Source organism: Zingiber officinale, chromosome 5B, assembly GCF_018446385.1.
Source record: "Zingiber officinale cultivar Zhangliang chromosome 5B, Zo_v1.1, whole genome shotgun sequence".
Taxonomy (NCBI): domain Eukaryota; kingdom Viridiplantae; phylum Streptophyta; class Magnoliopsida; order Zingiberales; family Zingiberaceae; genus Zingiber; species Zingiber officinale.
In genome coordinates this window covers 104732800-104748595 of record NC_055995.1, presented here as the reverse complement: position 1 = coordinate 104748595, position 15796 = coordinate 104732800, and the positions used below count along the sequence as shown (strand labels likewise).

Here is a 15796-nt window from a genome sequence, read left to right as displayed (position 1 = left end):
ATCTTCCTCGGTTTGGCTCCTTCCTTGGTTCACTGATTCCTTGAAAATCGAAAACGATGAACTAGAAATTAGTCAAAGTAAGAACTTATAGCAGATTTCTAGAAACATCAAACTAGATTTGAGAAAGGGTGGTAGAAGACTGACCTATAATGTAAGACTGATGACGCAAAAATGGTGGACGGAGACGCACGGCTAGAGACGCACAACTGGAGACGCAAAAAACCGAGGGCGGAGACGCAAGGATGGAGACGCAGGCTGGAAACGCAGGCTGGAGATGCGGAGAACGTAGATGCAAGGCTTGAGACGTGGAGGACGGAGATGCAAGCTAGAGATGAAAAAAATGGAGGCTCGATGGAGATGGAAAAACGGTGAGGCGCGGTGAAGGTTGGAGACACAAGCTCAATGGAGATGGAAAAACGTGAGGCGCGGTGAAGGTTGGAGACGCACGAGTACTGCTAGGGCTTGGAATATTTTGGAGTGGTTATTTATTTTAGCAATTATAATGTTAATTAAGATTTGTAAAAATTAGAAGTGAGGTGGAAATTATACATCTAATTAATTCTCATCCGGTTCATCTTTTTACTTCACACAAATTTTTTTTTATATATTTTAATTTTTTTTTACTTTATCAAAATTAATGTACCGAAGTAAAATATTATTAAAATTAATAGTGAAGCCCTTATTTTTTAAATTCCGAAGTAAAAATTAATATTTTACTTCGCTAGTATTATTAATGAAATTGATTGTTATATATTACTTCGTAATTAACAATCGCCGAAGTAAAGAGTGGCGAAGTAAAAACCCAAAATTCTACTAGTGCTATGACTTTAATCTATAATTCAAAATTTTCTATAATGTTTGATTGTGTCATATATTTAATGCAAACTAAAGTTACTTGGAGAATCTTCAAATTCCTAGTTTTCAAGTGGAGATTTCTGTATTCTAAAATGAATAACATAAAAAAGAAAAAATAATCAATTTAAAGGTGAATTAACTTTGTCCACGGTGGTTCTAATCCTCAGGTAGTCAGGTGGAACATGACTCTCCATAGCGACATGGGTCAATTATGGAGGTTAACTGCCATGTGGTCTTCAACACAAGCCCTTCCAAATTTATCTAGTGGATGAATCAAAGAAGATGGTTCACCTCCTTAAATAATCATGGTATTTAGAATAAAAAAAATAATAATAATAATAACCAAACTCATATAGAATCTTTTAAGTGCCTAAACAACGTCCTTTTTAAAAGATTAAAATAGAAAATAACATAAAAGACAAAAAAAAAATCAATTTAATTTCCATCAATTCTAATAACTAATGAAAGGTGAATTAACCTCTGACCATGGCTCTGGTACGCAAGTGGAGCTGCACCTTACTCTCTACAGCGACGGATCAATTATAGAGGTCGGTTGCCATGTTATCTTCAACAGCACTTTCGCATTTACTAGCGAATCAAAAAAAAAAAAAAAAAGACCGCTATCTGTAGCAATAATCGGGTCTATAAAAGCCTGGATAGTGAATACCAAAAAAAAATTAACCTCTAAACTTTTTTTTCCACCTTCCCCACTTCTCTCTGCGTACATTTCCTTCCTATTAACTAAGCAATTATTGAAATAAAAGCTTCTTAAAAAAGACTCGAACTTTAAAGTGCCTAACAAAGTCATTTTCAAAGATTAAAATGTCTTCGCACATTTTAAAACAGCATAGTAATTTTGATATACGAATGACTCGTCTATAACATACCAACTTTGAATAACTTTTGTGTAAAGTAGCAACTAGCATGTGCTTTACAAATATCATTGCATTGCTCTGAAACAAGGTGCAACGACAGAACATCTAAAAATCCAATCACAAAAAACCTTTTACCGACCGATGACTCTAGAATTAATAGACATAAACTGAATATCCGAGACCAACTTTACTTTTTTTTTAAAAAAAAACACATTATCGTTCAAGTCATACATACTTGACTTTGTATGTCTTCACACTTCAGTGAATAAAGAGTCTAAACTCAGTTCCTCCCTTTCATAACTTGAAAATACAATTAAAAAGTTGGCAACAAGTATTAGAAGGCTTGCAGAATCAGAGAAGACACAGACACTAAAGTAGAAAGTGGTTAGCAAGATCTGGCAATGGAAAAGTGAGCTACATGTAAATGCTATTGTGATCTGAATCAAACAGCCACTCATGAAAAGAACTTAAATATACACAGCCTAATCAAGGAAGTAACAAGGGGGCTATGGTTACACTATGCTAACAAGGTTACAACAAAAAAGGCCCGTGGAGAAAGAAAACAACTAGCTATATTTTTGACTAGAGGAAAAGAGCAGCATTACACTTGAACCGAACCCCCTAGCATTTGTTCTGAGACGGAAGCCAGTCCCTGCATCAGCCGAACGATCTCAGCCGTGTCATCAAGGTAATACTTGGCTTTACTTGGTTTCCGGCCGACTGTGCATGCAAATACTTCGGCTGTAGGAGAGAGCGAGGAGCTAGACACAGCACTTGTGATCACTTCAAACATGTCCTCATCGGAGTGGTCATCACCTATGCAAACGATGAAGTCTGGCAACAAATCTCTCTCTTTCATGGTTGAGAGGAGTCGTTGTGCCACTAGGCCCTTGCTTACACCCTACAGCAATGAAAGGACTAAACGGTAAGCATCTTATGGTTTTAGTTTTGCCCGACCAAAATCAACATATTGATCACCTGTGGTTTAACTTCGACGTTGTTTGAACCACTTTTCACAGAGACTGGTTCATTCGTGAGCACACTCTCAAGGTGATCTAGAAGTTCCTTAGCCTGGCAAGATCCGAAATCTGGATCAGCATCCTCGTAACACCAAACAAGTGCAGTTTCCTTGTTATCGATAGTTGAACCATCTGTTGTTTCAGTGTATAGCTTCATCACAGGTTCAGCAATTTGCTTCCAGCTGCGATCTGCAACTGCCACACAAGTTTCCCATTCCGCATCTCTCTTCAGCCTGAGAAGAGTCGGATAGTTTACTTAATCAAATAAATTGAGCAGGAAGGTAAACAAAGGGTTTTTATGAACTACCTGAAGAAGTATCCATGCTCAGCTGCAATTCCCAGATTCTCACAAGGAGAAAACCAATCACTCAAGGTGCTTCTGCTTCTTGCGCTCACTAGAAACACCAAGTTGTTTTTATCACGGCACAAGCTGTTCAAAATTTCAATAGACTTAGCACTTGGGCCCTTATCAATGGATGCCTGTGGCATCAAAGTGCCATCATAATCAAAAATGATGGCTCGTGTATTGGTTCTCCTGTACGCAGAAACAATATGCTCCATAGAGAGCTTTCTGAAATTGAGGTCCAGAGCCACAACTCTGAACTTCAAACCAAACCCTATTCCCCAAGACCTCCTTCTACCATGCTCTTTGCAAGTTCTCTCCAAATCCTGCAAAAAACTCTTCGCCCAATAACCAACATCATGTGAGCTCACATATTTATAGTGCTTCTCATGTCTTAAATGTTTCTCTGCTTCAGCCATTTCAAGTGCAGAGTCCATTGCATCAGCCACAGCATCAATGTTCCATGGATTCACCCTAATTGCCCCACTAAGGGAAGGAGAACAGCCAATGAATTCAGATACAACAAGCATGCTCTTCTTCGGGGTGGAGGGGCTCAAACCTAAAACCCTATCCAAATTATCATTCCCATGCCGGGCTATAATGTATTCATAAGGGATGAGATTCATTCCATCCCTAACTGCAGTCACCAAACAACACTCCGCCACCACATAGTAGGCCATCCTTTCATAAAACTGCAGTGGTTTATCAATTAGTATTACAGGCTTGTAATCAGGTAGTCCAAAAGCTTCATTAATCCGCTTCACCATTGCATAGCTCTCGGCCTGTACTTCTTTCACATCCTTCCCTCGTCCCCTGGCTGGATTTGCAATCTGGACTAAAACAACCCTTCCTCGCCATTCTGGATGTTGCATGAGGAGCTGCTCAAAAGCCAAAAGCTTTAAGCTGATTCCCTTGAATATATCCATGTCATCAACTCCAAGCAGCATTACTCGACCTCTATCACAGAACTGCTTAATGAGCTCTGCGACCTTAGCCTCTGTCTCTGAACGGCTTAAAACCAAACCCAGCTGGCCCATATGGATTCCAACAGGCAGTATCTTTATGCTGACAGTGCGACCATAGTATTCTAGCCCGATGTACCCTCTCTTGGATTCATAACTAAGACCAAGCATTCTACTGCAACAGGACAAAAAATGGCGGGCATAGTCGAATGTATGGAAACCAATTAGGTCAGAATTCAGTAGCGCACGAAGAAGCTCCTCTCTTACTGGCAATGTTTTGTATATCTCAGAAGAGGGAAAGGGGCTGTGCAAGAAAAAGCCAAGCTTGACTCGATTGAAGCGCTTCCTGAGGAAAGTGGGAAGGACCATGAGGTGGTAATCATGAACCCAGACAAAGTCATCATCTGGATTGATCACCTCAAGGATCATGTCGGCAAAGATCTTGTTAACTGATACATAAGCTTGCCATAAGTTCCGGTCGAATCGGCCACCAAGATCAGGGGACAGAGGTAGCATGTAATGGAAGAGAGGCCACAGCTGCTGCTTACAGAAGCCATGGTAAAACCGTGAGCGGAGGTCTGCAGGAAGGAACACAGGTACACATCGGAAGGACTCTAGAAGTGTCTGGGAAACCTCATCTTGCTCCGCTACAGGAATTTCCTCACGGAGGCAGCCTACATATATAAGTTCCATATCGGCATGCTCACCTATGCTATCCTTGAGCTGGAGGAGAAGAGAGTCTTGGTCCAAAGAGAATGTCCAAGTGCGACCCTCCGGATGTCGTTGGACACGGATAGGAAGCTGATTGGCAACTATGATCGTTCGGTCCCTAGGTGAAAGGGACGACCGCTCGGACGACGCATTAGAGGCGTCATCGTCGGAATCATCAAGGTCCGGAACTATGCCGGGAGCCGTCACCACCCGCGGGATGCCGCGGCTGATCCGTCCAAGGGAAGGCGACTCGCCGGAAGCCAGCTCCAGCAGATTGGAGTAAGACTTGGACACCATTATCACGAAAAAGGGCGCACCAAGATTGCTTTTTTAGAAACAAAAATAGAAAATCCCTCAATAATCCTTAAGTCCTCAAGTAACAGTAAGCTTGGAGATGAAGTTTTTCTTCTCTCTTTCCCTAGTTTATCATAAAGGAAATAGAGATCTAAGAGAACCAAAGAAGGTTATCCTTTCCTCACTGATTTCTCCATAAGATTTACAGCTCGCCAAACAACCCAAACAAACGACACCGAAGAACACAAAAGAAGGTAAGGGATCAAAACAAAGCAAAAAAGTTAGGGAATGGATAAAATTTTGGGAATTTCAGCAAGGAATCGAACTAGACGGATGGCAATGGTGAAAGAAACAAAGAAAGAAAGAAATTCTCCCTCTTTTTTTGTTCAAATAAAAACAAAAGCGATTCAATGGACGAAATCAAACTCTCATTATCCTATGGCTTCCGATCGAGCTAAGGATAGAAGGCATTACCCGGATTGAAATCCTCGACACATACAAGCTGCAACTCCAAGGCGTTGGATCGATTGAGATGTGGAGAAGGGAAGAACTCGACTCGTTAATTAAAACCTCCTCGGACGATCGATCGATCGATCTATCTGCCGTCGCTGCTTCAGTTTCGCTCGGATATAGAGCGGATACGAAACATCTCCTCTTCCATTAATTTCTCGTTTTAATTGATCTCGCTATCTCTATTCTCTAGCTGGTGAGCTGAGTGCATCTCTTAAATGACCATTCGGCCCTCCGACACGGCACCTTATCCTGTGTAATCTCCGCACCCCGTTCTCTCTGCGGGAAGCTGATCCGCCGTCCGCAGCCGGTCGAGCCAGATAGGCCGTCGACGGCATAGGGATAACTATGAAACCCCACGCACCGAAACTTTTCCAACTTGGAAAAATCCGCGCCAGCGAGAGGATAAGAACAAACATAGGCCCAGCTGGGACCCACTCCACGATCCGTTGCCACGGACACGTGTCGCTCCCGGGACTCTCATTGGGCGCTGGCAGAGGCCCTGCGACCCATAGCTGCCGGTCGACGCAGCGCGCCAAGCGCACCACGTCAACGGAAGGAGGCCTGCACCTCCTTACAACCCACGTGGCGACGCGAGAGAGCAGAAGTTCGCAGATGTCTCTCTCGAGAAGCCGTGCCGTGTCCGGGGACGGCAGCGGATCATAGCGCCGTGGATGAGGAAGGGAGCAAAAGGACAGGAAGCGTGTGCCACTTCCCGGTGACGGGATAAGGCCATAGGATTCCTATTTTATTTTATTTATTTATTTTATTTATTTATTTATGGATAAACTTAACAAATAAAAAAATAGTGAAAAAAAAGATTAATTAATTATTTATTTCCAATTAAATAAATTTACATTGTGGCTTTGGGTTGGAATGCCAAAGGCCTTGTCCTCGGCGACAGCTGGCTTCGAGGTGGAGCCCACATCCTTGGTGGATAAGATCGCTTTCCTTTTTTTGTATTAGGGTGGATTAGTCGGTGATTAAGCGCGAGATTAGATTAATGTTCTTGGTTAGAGAGGGGAAAATTAGAGTGAATTTCCTTCCAAATTTTCGCTTAATTTAATTCAGTGTGTAAGAATCAAAACTGCCTTTTGCATCTCTCTTTCATTTTATTTTTTATTTTATTTTATAAAAGATCATTCTACCCCATCAACTATTCTGATAAAATGATATATACTGTTTAATATTATTATTTCGTTTCACACTATTAAATTTTGAATAGATTCATGACAAATTTATAATTATAACGGCTATAACGTAAATATTATATTCGTGTTGTATGAATTATAATTTTTAGTTATTATCATATGAATATTGATGAATAATATTCCATTAATTTAGGTTTTAAATTTAAAATTGATATGTAAAAAATTAAAATCGACACTGTATTGAGAGTAGTTTTGTTATTTTATTGAGTAGGCTAATAAAAATTGACCGCCCTTTTGAGTAAAAAAAATAAAGATGAACGTCATGATAATTAAAAAAAATAACCTTTTGATTTTTAACCTAATTCATTTATAGGCCTACAAAATTGATGGATGTTCATTATTGAACTTCCCACTTTTTAGATTATTGTGCAAAAAGCCTAAAAGTGGTCGATTTGAAAAGAGGATAATTTAATCAAATATATCTTTCCTTATTAAGATTATCAAAGACCCCATAAAATTGATGGATGTTCATTAAATAATTTACTTTAGTACCGAAAAAAACTATAAAATAAATATGTGATATATCTTATAATTTAATAAAGTTTTGATTAACTTAAATAGATGTACATCAATGATTGTTTTGAAATGTCCTTACAACAACAACAACAACAACAACAACAACAACAAAGCCTTTTCCCACTAAGTGGGGTCGGCTGTATGAATCCTTTTACGCCATTGAGCTCTATCTCCTATTATATCATCATCTATATTTAAATAAATTTTATCTTGTTTTATTGTTACTAACCAAGTCTTTTTTGGTCTTCCTCTTCCTCGTTTTATATGCATGTTTATCATAGTTTCACATCGCCTAACTGGAGCATTTATTGGTCGTCTAAGTACATGTCCGTACCATCTTAAACGTGTCTCTCTGAATTTTTCCTCAATATATGCAACTCCTACTTTCTCTCTAATGCTCTCATTTCTTATTTTGTCCATCCTCGTATGTCCACACATCCACCTTAAAATCCTCATCTCTGCAACTCTCATCTTCTGCTCATGTGCTCGAGTCATAGCCCAACATTCAACTCCATATAACATAGCAGGTCTAACTGCTGTTTTATAGAACTTACCTTTAAGTTTAAGAGGTACTTTACGGTCACATAAAACACTCGACGCTCCCCTCCATTTTACCCATCCTGCTTGTATTCTATGTAAGACATCTCTCTCAATCCCTCCATCATTTTGTAAAAATGATCCTAAATATTTAAATTTCTCGGTTCCAGGCAACTCGTCCTCTCCTATCTTAACAATTGTTTCATTACTTCTAATATTGCTAAACTTAAATTCCATATATTCCGTCTTTAATCTACTAAGCTTAAAACCTTTCCCTACTAGTGTTTCCCTCCAAGATTCTAGCTTAGCATTTACTCCTTCACGTGTCTCATCTACCAAAATAATATCATCTGCAAACAACATGCACCACGGTACTGTGTCTTGAATGTGTGCAGTGAGTTCGTCCATAATTAATGTAAAAAGATAGGGACTTAGAGCTGATCCTTGATGTAACCCTATCTTTATTGGAAATGCTTCAGTTACTCCGCCTGAAGTCTTTACTCTGGTCGTTACATCCTTAATTGAAATGTCCTTAGCAAAGTATTAATTTTAGATATACATTAATTATTGTTTCGATTGTTTGGCAAAATGCTAATTTTATATTAGTTCTTCTTTTGTGTTTTTATTCTTAATATATATTATAATAATTTTATGATTTTATTACTCAATTGAATTTGTAAAAATTAATATTTAAATATCATAAAATAGTAATATAATAAAAATTCATTATAAGTTTTAAATATAATACGATGCATTAATTTTTTAGATTGTTTTTTTCCTATTTTTGTCATTTAACTAAATTAAAACTCGATGGTAAAATACATAATTAAGAATATCATATTTAAACTCACATGGTTGTGCATCGCATTCTAAAACAATTTTTTTAAAAGACTCAACTAATTTATTGTTATTTTTCTTTTTAGATTTTTTTTCCTTATTTCAGAGGGAATGAGAATATTATAAAAACACATAAAAGGCCTCAACATGGCATTAAATGAAATAGGGGATTCGTGAAGTATTAATCAACTTTAAGGATCTTTTGTAGGGCAATTGCCCATTGTTCCTTTTTTTTAAGAAAAAATACAATATTTTTTTTAAAATATCCTTGATTATAAGGTTGTTTCTATCTGAGATCGTCATATGATGATCCTTGGTGAGCTGTCACTAGGTTGATGGAGTCACTGATCACCCAAAGGAGGAGGCCACCAATGTCACTTGCCAAACTTGAGAGGAAGAGGATCACATAAACCAAGAGGATTAGAATGGAGGTTAAAGGTGTCTCAGCTAGTCCACTCCAATGTTCTAAGTCAAGTTTATATGAAAAAGAACAATAATAAAAGTATAATAGTTGTGTGTGGGTAAGTGTGTGTACCTATGCCCACGGGAGTAGACTCTTTTTATAATATTATTGAGCATACATCTTGGTTTAGTGAGCATATGAGAGTATGTACATCTTGAGTTGGTGAGTGAGATAAGATTATGTACATCCTGAGATGGTGAGTAGTGAGAGCATACCTCCATAGTGTGAGAGTATGTATACTTTGGTGATGATTAGGTGAATAGATCCACGTTGAATGATTTATCTAGTCTACAACAAATGACTTGTGGTAAAAACATTCCAAATTCATTTATAGCTCGGGTTTTACTAAAAAAAGTCTATGAGGATGAATAAATCTACTAGAATGATCTATCCAGTTCACAGCAAACAACTTACGGTAAAGACATTGCAAATCCGTTAATAGCTAATCACTTCCTAAAAGTGTATAGGAGACGGTGATGATGGCTTATGTGCAGTTTGATGTCGATGTTGAGGACCCTGGCTCAGAGTTTGAGTCATGGGATGTTGAGATACGAACTTATCCACATCCTTGGGTTTCGACTTGGGTCGCATTGAAGACCCGATGAGCCGGACTTCCAAAAGATGGTTGATAGTGAGGATAGCCAGTGAGGATGCTAGGCTGCATGAGACATGGAGGCACCTACAAGTGGTGACTATTTGACATTGATGACAAAGGTCGGCCAATGTTGATCTCCCATGGTTTGTATGGAAGACAGAGAATCGACCGAAGTGCATTTGATGGTTTTACGCAATGAAAGAGTTGGTACACATAAGAGAGTTGCTACACATAAAAGCACATGTATGTTATACCTTGGAGACTCTCTCAATTCTGAAACTTCATCAGACATGACATGAGCAAGGATCTATGGTCATTGTATGGTTGTACATCCTTTTGATGATATATATTTACCCTTTCATCTCAAAGTTGAGGTGACATTCTCTCTTCATTAATTGGATGTCATGTCAAAGTAAAGAAAACATCGCATCATCATATCACCATCGTATCCAATAGTCACACTGTCCATATATGTATCAGTATAACTATATTGCCCCCACATGCCCTGACAATCCACATGCTACACTATTTATGGCATGTCCCATGAAATAGGGAACCCATTAGACCTTAGAGGCATGGCCTACTAAGAGGGATTGAGTTGGGTCGGTGAAGCTGAGGGAATTGGAGCAACAAATTGAGGGGGCTAATCTAAGTGAGTGGGCACCAAGGGACATTTTGGCTAAGCGCACTGAGGAGTGGGGGGAGCTAAGCCCCTAGGTCGAGTGAATCGACAGAAAGATTTGAGGAATAGAGCTGACTGAGTGGAACACTGAGTCAAGGGGAGTTGAGCCCCTGGTTCAAGAGGATTGATCGGAAGGTTTGAGGAGTGGAGCTGACAGAGTGGAGAACTGAGTCAAGGGGAGCTGGGCCCTTGAATTGGGTGGAGTTCTGAATATCTATTATCTCTGATGTAAATGGATAGATCGAGCGGGGCTGTGTCAATTTGTCCGATCAATGGGGTCGAATAGGGTCGTCTTGGATATCCCATTTGGAGTAACCAACCTTCTTTTCTCTGGTAACCTGATCTTCATCTCAGCAATACTAACTTCCTTAGCCTATATGGAGGTCGTTGATACTCTCTGTATCATGCCTACGTGGGGGCCTCTGATACTCTTCGTATCACAAGCCTCCTCTCAAGTCTAGTCGAAGAAGGTCTGAGTCTGACTGACTAGACAGTAATGTGATTTGGTTAATCAGCCCATTCGGTTTCTAGGGTTGACATGTCAAAGAAACATTATCGTTGCATAGTGTTGTGTCTGGAAAATCCGCAAGTCGAGCATCATAAATGTTGGTGATATGCGTGATGGTGTACCTGGATGATGATTAGCATGTCATGTCCATCATTATGATGGCTTGTATGTAGTTAACACGTAGCACTATGATAAACCTAATTTTATCGTGAAATATGTATCAAAAGAATTAAGTGACTAAATTCATTCTATACTAATGTAGCATAGAGATGACTTAGGTCGTATCCTAATGAATGCAACGATGGAATGATAACCATAGGATTGTATGCTATTTATGTTTTTGGATTTTTTATATAGAAATGGGGGTTTTTGGATTTTGATTCTAAACCTAACAAATGAGATAGCAAAACAAGTATGAAATTTACCCTAATGAAATGAATAACATCCTATCTACCCATTAATAGTGATTTCATAACGTATTGTCACTCTACGTTACGATTTTACCATCAATGAAATTAAAATAAGGAATGAAATAGTAAAGTATTAAATGAAACTAAATCTAATGCAATAAAAGAGATCCTATCTATCTATTAATCATGAACACGCAACATACTATCACTCTATTCCATAGATTACAGCATTAACATATCCAAATAGATTAGAAATTACACAAGAGCAAAATAAAAACAAAACAAGAACAAACCATACTCAAAGGATCGGATACTCAATGGATCAAATTAACCATTTGTCAAATGGTAGGAGATTTACTCAGATCTGTGAAGATGAGCATATAAGAAACAGATCTAAAGCTTCATCTAACCTAAACAATTCAGATCTTTGCAACCAGTTAACATTAAAACAAATTCAGATCTCCATTAGTGGAGCTAACAAGCATTCAGATGAACTTATAGAAACAAATCAAAGCTTCATCCAATCTCAGCTAACTTAGATCTACAGAATTAAGTAGGAAAATAAAACTAGACCAAACTGGAAATTACAGTAACAAAAATATATAAAAAAAACAAAAATGTAGGGGAGGAATCATAAACTGAGGTGAGTTGAGAATCCTGAGCACTCACAGATCAGTGAGGAACCAATCAATTCAAATGATCAACTCTTATCCAGTGACAATATCAGTGTTAAATTTAGAAATACAGAATTCAATAGCAACAGTAGAGAACCAATGGAGGTAGAAGCAAACACTCATATCCAATTGGATGTACTCAGAGTTTTAACGGAAGGAAGATAGTTGGCTGGAAGTCAAAAGAACCCGATGAATCCACGAGCTCCTCCAATTCCCCACTTCTTCTTCTTCACCTAAAGTTGCAATAAAGTTGGCGATCAGATCTGAATCACAGGGATGAAGTGGCATCACCGGCTACTGACAGGGAAGATAACCGAAGGAAAGGAAAACCCTTGACTAGAAAAATATAGTAAAATAGATGATAACTGGAGGAAAGGAAAACCCTTGACAACTATATATCTATTATTATGTATAGTTGGTTTTGTAACTGAGTGTAATATAGTAAAATATTAAACTAGGTTATTCATTAAAACCTTCAAATAAACAAGTTTTTGTTGCATTATTTATATTGAACCAAACAACATTTGGTTATACTTTATTCCCCATAACCTTGGTTATGTGATTATCTGGTAATCACATACATAACTAAGGTTATACATGATAACTTGAACCAAACGGAGCATTCACATCAGAATTCTTATCCAAAATCTAAAATTTAGGATAAAAGAACTACTTTATTAAATTTAGATATCCACTTTTCACTATAAAATACATCAGTTTCTCTATAATTTATCCTATATTTATTTTTTTTATTATTTTCTTTCTTTCCTTCATATTTTTTTTATTACTAAATAGAGGAGAGAGAACTTTTTATTATATGAGAGAGGAGAGGGAAATAATATTGTAATGTTTAGAAAATCAAATCCATTTTCTAAATTTAGAGAACTACTATTCACAAAATGTATATTTAGGAAATGAATAGGGTAGCTGATGAAGATATTATTTTATACAAAAATAAAAATTTTAATATAAAAATTTAGTTTACGGTAATTGATATGGATGCTCTAAGTACGATGAGTTCTCAAGTGATAGACTATAAATCAACACGACAAATATTTTTACACTTGATGGCTTTCTTGGTGTCAACACACAACTTACCACACTTAATCTTTACACCATCTAAATGATTATTTAGATTCCAATAATATACCTCATTTTAGATATTTATGTTATCTAAATATTTTCTTAATGAAATTAAATTGTGTTAAAATTCATGCTAAAAATATAAAATGGTTTGTAAACATCAAATTAATTGGTTATTTAATTGACTGCAAAGACGAATTTGATTGCAATTAATTGTGCTTAATTGAAGGGAAAAAAATAGAGCAGTTGACATGGCAAGCCGTGTGTCATATTTGGAGATATATAAAAGAAGATTTATGTCAAAGAACATGGATAATTTATTTTTCATCATATTAAATTTCAGTTGACTTTTATTATCATTACTAAATGAAGTAACAGCTGAGCCCTCAGCTTAACAGGATTAAAAGTGATAAAAAAAAAATGTGTTTTCTTTAACAAGTATAGATTCTGGTGTTTGACTTGCAAAATTATTTACTTGAATTAGTTGTGGAAGTGAAGATGATGGCATAACAGCATTCCATCCACATTTCCAAAAGCAGACCCCCTTTGAATTTATTTTTAATTTGTAATTAAAAAAAAGGAAAATACAGTGGTTTTGACGTTGACTTCTTGACGTTGACTTGTAGTGATCAACGTGCTTATCTCCTTGTTTTTTTGTGTTTTTAATTTTGGTCTTTGAAGGCTTATCCGGAATAGAAAGGCGAACTTCTAGTTGATTTCAATTAATTAAGCTTGAAATCGATAAGGTCAATGGAAATAAAAATAAAATAAAATTGAATTGGGTATTAGTAATATCATCTAATTAAGGCGATTGCAATTGATGCAGATGATTGGTCTATGCTCTCACGTATAAATCCTCAACTCCGTACTATCTCACCTTAATTTTTTTAAAGAAAAATAGTTATATATATTAATTATAATTTAATTTAATCTTTTAATTAAGTCTAAATAGATTTAGTTCATGTACGTATATGCAGATACTGATATATATATTCCATCTAATGTGTGAATCATTATATTTAAGTTTTTTATTTTGAAATACAATCCAAAAATCCTTCAGTTTGGTTTAGTTCCAAGTATTATCGAAGTATGGATTTGATCTTATCTAGTCTCTTGTTTTAATTAAATTTATTTATACATATATATAAATCTTTGTATCTAACCTTTTTTTTTCTATTTAGAAAATAACTAATAATCCATCAATGTGGTATTAGACACCATCTAATTTCTTCGACCCTTTGACATTCTTAATTTTCTCCATTGCTTTGTTGGATTGGGATTAGACTTACTCTCAAACTTTTTCTTTGTTTTATCTTATCCGATCCTCTTTGTCGTCGACAATGGCGGAGCCAGGCTATCCGGGGACCCGGTTAAAATTGTATTAAATTTTACCCTTTAATTGTATTGATTTTTCCATTTCCAAATAGAGCAAAGGAATCTCTAGCCCGGGTACCCCTTTGGAGGACCTTTGTAGCTTAGGTGGGCTACAAATCCTGGCTCCGCCATTGGTCGTCGATTCTTGCTAGATTGGTGAAAGTGCATAATTTTAATTTTTTAGCTCAATCGTTTTCAATACGAAGCTAGATGTTATTTTGTGAAATTTACATAATTATTTGTCTAACGTACCTTTATGTTGTCCACATGACTATGACTCTAGTGTAGTAGTGCTAGTGCCTTGAGTGTTGTGAGATCATGGTATCGCGGTAGGATATTTAAATTATCATACAGGTATTCACGGTTCGAATCCCAGCTACGGCGTATTCACAGGATTTTTTCCTCCAAATGAGGAGCGTAACCAAAGGATGCTGAGCTTTTGGGCTGGCCACCGCGTGCGCTTCCCGATTTACCTTGGTGATCGATGGAAAATTTCCGTGGGGCTAGACCGGTCACCCTCAAAGATAGTCAATGAGACTAACTAAAATTATCATTTTTTTTTTAGTGCGATAGTGCTAGTGTTTGGCAAGGAAGAAACATATGATACACTAACTTATTGTCGTAGTTAGTTTCATTAGTGTCTAACATTCAAATAGATAGTCTTAGGTAGATCTGTCCACGGGTTGGGTCTCAATCGGACTTGGCCCGAGCTCGTAATCGGGTCAATGTGCTTGAATCGTAACCGACCCATTGTAGAGATTTGAATGTAGATTTCTTGGGTGAAAGCCAAATGCCCTATCCATATGGTCTATTTCATATTGACATCTATAATTGTTAGTTACGTTTTTTAATAACTAAGTTTTTGTTTTTATAATAAGAGGAGAGTAACAAATAAATAATAATAAATTTAAAATTATTTATTAATTAAGAGAATTTTATTAGTTAATTTATAAAATTTTAATTTTTAAATATATAATAATAATTTTGAACAATGATAAACTATGGTGAAACGTGCAGGAATCGTGAATCATAATCGTCTTAGACGATTAAGATTAAGAGTTGATCCCCTAGGAATCGACGGTTCTGAACTGTTGAACCATCGATTTTGAACCATTAAATCGTCAGTTCCGAATCGTAATAAAGTCTAATGTTAAGGCTTGGAATTAGTTTCTATATTTTCAAACTTAGGCCATATTTATAGGGATGGACCTTTTAATTTCGTTGAATTGAATCTATTTAGTTAGATGTTAATTGAGAATTAATTTTATCTTTTCTCTTATTTGATTAATTATTTTAATTTTTTAAATAGATTTTCAACCTTTTAAAATATTATAACT

The 15796-nt window shown here is 36.7% G+C and overlaps 1 protein-coding gene across 1 annotated transcript; it reads right to left on the bottom strand.

Annotated features, from left to right (window-relative positions):
* Positions 1-2100: 2100 nt before the first annotated feature.
* On the bottom strand, positions 2101-5764 carry LOC121985260 (alpha,alpha-trehalose-phosphate synthase [UDP-forming] 6-like). The gene is made up of 4 exons (XM_042538595.1): positions 5534-5764; positions 3057-5183; positions 2709-2982; positions 2101-2631 (listed from the first exon to the last, which is right to left on the bottom strand). Exons 2-4 carry the CDS (start codon positions 5060-5062, stop codon positions 2332-2334), a joined length of 2580 nt encoding a protein of 859 aa, XP_042394529.1. The 5' UTR covers positions 5063-5183; positions 5534-5764; the 3' UTR covers positions 2101-2331.
* Positions 5765-15796: the final 10032 nt, after the last annotated feature.

Bases quoted from the DNA above. Each gene is read 5' to 3' on its own strand.
- LOC121985260 (XM_042538595.1), bottom strand. From the start codon at position 5,062: ATGGTGTCCAAGTCTTACTCCAATCTGCTGGAGCTGGCTTCCGGCGAG. The intron at 2,983-3,056 runs GTAGTTCATAAA...GACTCTTCTCAG, and splicing joins GAGCATGGATACTTCTTCAG to GCTGAAGAGAGATGCGGAAT. The intron at 2,632-2,708 runs GTGATCAATATG...TCATTGCTGTAG, and splicing joins ACGTCGAAGTTAAACCACAG to GGTGTAAGCAAGGGCCTAGT.